We start from the raw sequence: 6752 nt of genomic DNA on the forward strand, positions 1-6752 counted from the left end.
GCCGAGCCCTGTGAAGGGAGCTTTATGGCAGAATTGGCCAAAGCTATTTTTGGTAAAGTTATAGATGTGCATAGTAGTGATATAATACTTAGGGCTTGCTGGAGTGGAAGTTAAACACAGAAGTTAGTTGAGAGGTTCTGTCGATTTAACCCATAAAGCCAGAAACATGTAAGTACCAGTGAGGTATGGTGTATGACGAGTCCTAGAATTATATAAAATGCAAATCCTACCCTGGAGGTAGCCCATGAGTCTAGTTGGAGAGACAAGATCTTGACCTGCGCTCTCAGTTGAGTTCTGTAACCTTTAGAAATGTTATTTAATAGCTCTGGGCCTCAATTTTTCTCATTTGAAAAATGGGGGTAATAACATAGTCTGTTTTAGGGTTCTTACAGTAATTAAATGGGATAATGTTTGCGAGGAGCTTAGGCATAGCCTTCAGATGCATTATCTTATTTTTCTTTGTCCTTATTAGTCTAGAGATGTCTGATTTATTCCCACAGTAGCAATAATTCTCAGTGTGTGCTGAGTGTCCTAAGAGTAGTGTGGAGAGTGTCATGAGAACTAGAAGCAGCAAAGAGGTGGGGCAGGGCTCTAAGGAGGGTTTCGTGGAAGACCGTGGACCTTTAGAAGATGATGATATTTTCAGACAGGTATGTGAAGGACAGAGAGTGAGTGCTCTCAGATGGGAAGCATAGCAAAAATGAGGATTTGAAAGCTCTTGCTGTGTTACAGTAATAGATAAATGTGAGAGCAAAGCCTTAACCTCCTGTGCCCTTAGGGAAGATATGGATGGACTTGGTGAATGAGAACTCTAATGTCCTTAGCATACAGCAGTAAATACTAATCATTTATTCCCATATTTATTTATAATTATGAATATAAATATTCTTAATATAATATACATGTGTATGGGCAGTGCCTGTGGCTCAAGGAGTAGGGCGCCAGCCCCATAGATGTTACTAAAAATAGAAGCAATGTCATCTCAAGAATAGAAGAAATGTTATCTCTGCTTTTTTTTTTTTTTGAGAGAGTCTCAGGCTGTTGCCCTAGGTAGAGTACTATGGCATCATAGCTCACAACAACCTCCAACTCCTGGGCTCAAGCAATCCTGTTGCCTCAGTTTTTTGTTTTTAATAGAGACAGGGTCTTGCTTTTGCTCAGGCTGGTCCTGAACTCTGGAACTCAAGCAGTCCACCCGCCTCGGCCTCCCAGAGTGCTAGGATTACAGATGTGAACCACCATGCCTGACCTCTCTGCTATTTTTTGATTAGCTTTTGCTAACATTGATACTCTCTTTAGGTCAAGGGAATATTGCCCATTTTGAATTAATCAAAACTGAATCTTTAAATCTACTTAACTGCATATGAACTGCTTCTGTGTTTATTCACTGTTTCTACCACTGAACTGTCAACAAGGAAGGAGGACTGTTGTCAGCCCTCCTCACGGGGAGTCTCCTTGCTTCTCTTAGCCTTTCTGTCTTACAGACCAGGCAGTGGCGTCATGTCAGTCTGTGTATTGAGTGTTAGCGAGGGCGGCTTTCTCTGGCTCCCTTTCTCTTGGAAGCTGAATCCTGGAGCAGTGTTTCTCGGAGTGTGATTTTTAGACTACTTGATGTTAGTTAAAATGGACATTTTTGAGCTATCCCCTAACTGTGTGTGGGACTAGAGTTGATATTCCTGGTTAGTGAAATCATGTGTTTGGTACATATATACTGATAAAGGAGATTAGGTCCTCGGGATGCTTGTAGAGAATACATTTCTTTTAAGACAAGAGATTTGAGAGAATCTATATCTGGAAGGGAAAATGCCCCTTCTGAAAATAGCTTCCCTTTATAGAACCATCTCTGGTTTGGAAACTAGATAATGAATTTGTTGAATTTTTTTGTCCTAATTTTAAAACTTGTTTTGCAATTTTTTATTAGGAATTTTTTTTTATTATTGTGAATTTTTTTTAATTTCAAAACTTGTTTTGCAACTTTTTATTAGGTGGAAATTAAAGGTGGAGCACATGATTATTACAATGTCCTTCCCAATAAGAGCCTGTGGAAAGCTTATATGGAAAATGGAGAAAAGCTGGGGATAGAATTCATTTCAGAAGATACAATGTTGAGTGGCCCTTCAGGTAATTTAAGTTCTTTTATTAGATATTGATCTATTTGAGGAAGAGAAATACCATCTTTGGTGAAATGGTTTTGTTTAATGGTTTGAGAGGCAGGGAGATATTGCTAATGTTTTTAATGATTTTTTCACAAACATAATGATTAAGCTAAAGAAATTAATAGACTCTTAGTGAGTACAGAATGTCAACTGGCAGACTTGTGGTTAGAAATAGCCAGACTACTTTTTGGTCTATATTCTGAATATTTCTAGTGTTTAAATTTGTGTAGTTCTAATTTTTAAGTAAAGTGATAAAATGGGAAATAGAATTTTAATTCATTCTTAGTCACGACAATAAGCAGGTTAACTAAGTACTGAGTTATCTGGGGGCATTTTTAGTTTTTGAGGAGCAACAGACAGAATTTAAATCATAAGTATTTTTGAGGGTTTTTTTTCCTTCTTAAGAGAATACTACTACTAATACTTTTGCAAGTTAGAGATCTACCTCGTATTTAATAATAGATGTTGATGAAGTAGACCCCAAAGGACTTGGCAGGAAAAACGGGGTGCTGCTGTTATTCATTGAGAAAAGGAGTTCAGGAGAAAGCAGGTCGGGGCAAGATGGGTTGATATAAATTATCAGCATGTTAAATTTGAGGCTTTTTTTTTTAAGCTGAGGCTTTCTAAGCGAATCCATTTTGTACCTGTTGAATCTAGAACCCCAAAAGATGTCAAGTCTGGAGATTTAGGAATTGATATATGGGAGGTAGGTGAAGACATAGATATTGATGAGGTTGCCCAAGTACATCAAGGGAGACGCTGCACCAACACAAGACCCTGAGCGTTGGCAGCACTGAAGAGACAGGCGGAGGAAGGGAGCGAGAGAAGGAGGCGAGTGGTCAGAGAGAAAGCCAGTTGAAGGGACTGGAGGACAGGGAGCCGGCAGGGTAGAAAACATCTAGAAGGGAGGAGTGGTGAATCATGGCAGGTGCCATAGAGATGGAGTAAGGTAAATATGGTTTAGTGTCCACTGGACCAATAACTAGAAACTTGCAGATTGTCTAGAGAAAATAGTTGAAGACTGGTGGGACCGGATGCTGGATCTCACTTCTCTGCCTACTGTGTTGACTTGTGAAATACTAGAGATAGCAAAAAGAGACTATTCTTTTCTGAGAAAGTTAGCTTTAAAGGAAAATAGAATGGATACAAGATGAGGGAGATGGAAAAGAAAAGATATAAAGATTTTTTTTTTTTTGAGACAGAGCCTCAAGCTGTCACGCTGGGTAGAGTGCTGTGGCATCATAGCTCACAGCAACCTCCAACTCCTGGGCCCAAGCGATTCTCCTGCCTCAGCCCCCCCAAGTAGCTGGGACTACAGGCACTTGCCACAACACCCGGCTATTTTTTGGTTGCAGCCGTCATTGTTGTTTCGCGGCCCCGGCTGGATTCGAACCCGCCAGCTCAGGTGTATGTGGTTGGCGCCTTAGCTACTTGAGCCACAGGTGCTGAGCCAAAAAAGAAAAGATTTTTAATGGAAGATACTTGAGAGAGGTAGATGCAGGCAAGTGCTCAGGAGGTTGTGGGGAGCGATGGTGAGTATTGAGCTGACAGGCTGGAGGACTGAAAGAATTGGCACCGAGAGGACTGGCTGGGGCATCAGAGTTGGGTGTTTTGTTTTGTTTTGGTTCTTTTCAGAGTAGCAGTAGGGCTCAGCTCAGCACTGAAGACCGTGCAGCTGCTGTCAAGGCAGCCTACTGGGCCTGCACTCTGACCCTGGCAGGCTCCTGCAGTCCATCTGCAGGAGGGAAAACATGTGCTCAGTTTGGGTTTTATTTAATAGACAAAGCAATGCAGTAGAATAACATGGCTATAATTTGGGTTTGATTTTCAGGCTTTAGGGTCTATCCACAAGTAAGATCTTAAAATGTGCTATAGCCTTTTGTCCATCTTGTCGTGGCAATACCATCACTGTGTATGTAGCTTCAGTGTGTGGAGCCATTTCTAGCACAGTTAAGTGCTTTGTGTATACTTTGTAAAGCAGTACTTTTTTACAAAGGTCAAGTTGCTCCAAAGCCTGGCCTCCATTCCACCTTTACCATGTAACTAGTAGTTATGGAACTATGGAAACTCTCAGTGTTATGTTCTTTGGAGCTTCTGATCGGGGACGCAGGGGAAAGAACTGCAGAGGGAATGAATATTCAAGGGAGACCGGGACTCACTCTGGTCGGCGGCCCAGCTAAACTTTACTGATTACCTTATATACTTTCCAACATTCAGTAAGAATTTAACACATATACAAAGAGGTGAAGTAACATTAGGAAGCTACCATTTAAGATTACAATTTAGTGTGAAGGCTGAGAAACACTTATACAATTGATTTTGTTTAAAGTAAAAACATTAGGGAGCCTGGCTGTCTGTCCTTGCTGGCCCAAAGTGAAGTTACACATTATAATGCTAATGAAGGAGGAAGACAGAGAATAGAACCCAATGCTCAAAGACCGGTCTGTCCACCCCCAGCTTCAACCTCGGCTGTTTCTCCACACCTCCTAGGGAGAGTCACTCTGCATATTCCTGCATTTCTATAGGCAAGTACAGAAGCTCATCCTCAAGGAAATGTTTCTTAGAAACAATCTCCTGAAGGAGCACATTGAGGCGAACTGCCATGTCTTGAGCAAGGGGAGCTTATCTCCTACAGGAAACATTATTTAATATCTTGTAAGCCCTGGTTTCTTCATATAGGAACTGTTCAAAATGTTAATATTTATAAAGCACTTAGAATTATAATTGGGACTTGGTAATTGCAGATAAATGTTTGCTACTGTTACGTATTTTGCTTCTTTTATTCTATACCACTTATTCTTATATAATCTACCTTTGCCTGGCATGGTGTTTGCCACATAGTAAACACTCAGTAAATAGCCACTGAGTAAATATAAGGCTTTGTTTTTAGTGTGATTTATTCAACAAAGGTTTGTGTGCTAGTCACGTGAGAGGCTAGAGGAATGGTGATTTAAAAGACCATTCCTTGCCTTGCAGAGCTTTGTAATCTAGTTTTCAAATTAGACATTAACCAAATAATCTAGTAACTAAAAACTAAAATTGAAAAGTGGAATGAAAGAGAGTATTTCACTTTTGTGAAAACCTGTGCTGGAGAATTTGACCTTACTAGGGAGGTAAAGTAAGGCTTTGCTGAGGAAATGACACTTAAAGGTGGTATCTGAATGTTAAGTAGGGGTTATGTGGTGAAGAGGAGATTTCATATATGAAGGTCCTGTGGTAGGAAGGAGAGTGGCGAGTGTCCAGAGTGGTTGGGGTGTAGGGGTCAGAGGGAGCATAGTATGTGATCACACTGAACAGAGGAATGGAGGCTCAGCTCCTGTAACTCAGTGGTTAGGGTGCTGGCCACATACACTGGGGCTGGAGGGTTCAAACCCAGCCAGGCCTGCTAAACAATGACAATTACAACAAAAAAGCCAGGTGTTGTAGTGGGCACCTGTAGTCCCAGCTACTGGGAGGCTGAGGCAAGAGAATCACTTAAGCACAAGAGTTTGAGGTTGCTGTGAGCTATGATACCACAACACTCTACTGAGGGTGACATAGTGAGACTCTGTCTCAAACAAATAATAATAAAATAAAATAAAAAAAGAAAAAAATATGAAAAAACTTTTTTTCTTTTGCTGTTTTTGGCCGGGGCTAGGTTTGAACCCGCCACCTCTGGCATATGGGGCTGGTGCCTTACTCCTTTGAGCCACAGGTGCTGCCCAAGGCTGAAAAACTTTGACAAATAGGGTAGATAGTGCTAGACCAATTAAGAAGCTGTTATATGTAATATTAGTTCAGCCAAGAGATGATGGTGTGGACTGATTGAGGATAGGTGTTAGTGATGATGATGAGAAGAGCATTTTGAGTGTGAGATATTTGGGAGATACTATTGGCAGGTGGAGTGGGGGCAGAAGAACAGAAAGATCATAGATTTAACTTTGGATATAAGTTTAAGTTTGTTCTACCCTGAAGACAGCTAACAGGCAGTATCAGGCTGGCAATCGGGTGTATGAGCATGGAACACAGCAATACATTTGAGTTGTATTTTGAATATGGTGCTTATGGACAAAATCTTGACAAAATGTGAAGTAAGAAGACAAAAGGATGTGGTAACTAATGTTTCATGGTCAGATAAAGGAGTCTGCACCTCAAAGACAGACAGAAGAAGAAGGGTCAACAAAGAGGCAGAGGGAATCCAAGTCCTGTGTCACTGAAGAGAGGACAGGCCAGGCAGCAGTGTGCACCAGGGACAGGGCAAGGGCGGGTCTCTATGACCTTCGGGAGAGACATGGCGGTGACTGATACAGGTGGATGCTGAGATCGAGGGCTTGCGGGAGGGGAGGTGGCAAGAGCAGGAGCATGTGGGTAGCCCCCAGAATGTTCACTTCTCTAGATCTCTTCTAACAGGATGTAGAACTAGAGCAAGTACCCGAATTCCGCCTGTCACTTCATAATTCAAGACTATTTAAAACCAAATGTACTTTTCTTGCCTTTTGTGTTCCAAGGATCTACTGATTTTGGAAATGTGACTTTTGTGGTTCCTGGAATTCATCCATATTTTTACATTGGGTCTAAAGCCTTGAATCATACTGAGCAATACGCTGAGGCTGCAGG

The 6752-nt window shown here is 41.4% G+C and overlaps 1 protein-coding gene across 1 annotated transcript in view; it reads left to right on the forward strand.

Annotated features, from left to right (window-relative positions):
- PM20D2 (peptidase M20 domain containing 2) overlaps window positions 1–6752 on the forward strand; it is a 68610-nt gene that overhangs the window by 61034 nt on the left and 824 nt on the right. Inside the window, exons 6-7 of the mRNA XM_023517707.1 lie at window positions 1986–2121; window positions 6644–6751. Of these exons, the coding sequence (XP_023373475.1) occupies window positions 1986–2121; window positions 6644–6751 (244 nt within the window). The remainder of the gene's footprint in view (window positions 1–1985; window positions 2122–6643; window position 6752) is intronic.

The sequence above is a fragment of the Otolemur garnettii genome, unplaced genomic scaffold (genome assembly GCF_000181295.1).
Source record: "Otolemur garnettii isolate 467f Iridium unplaced genomic scaffold, OtoGar3 scaffold00118, whole genome shotgun sequence".
NCBI classification, from domain to species: Eukaryota; Metazoa; Chordata; class Mammalia; order Primates; family Galagidae; genus Otolemur; species Otolemur garnettii.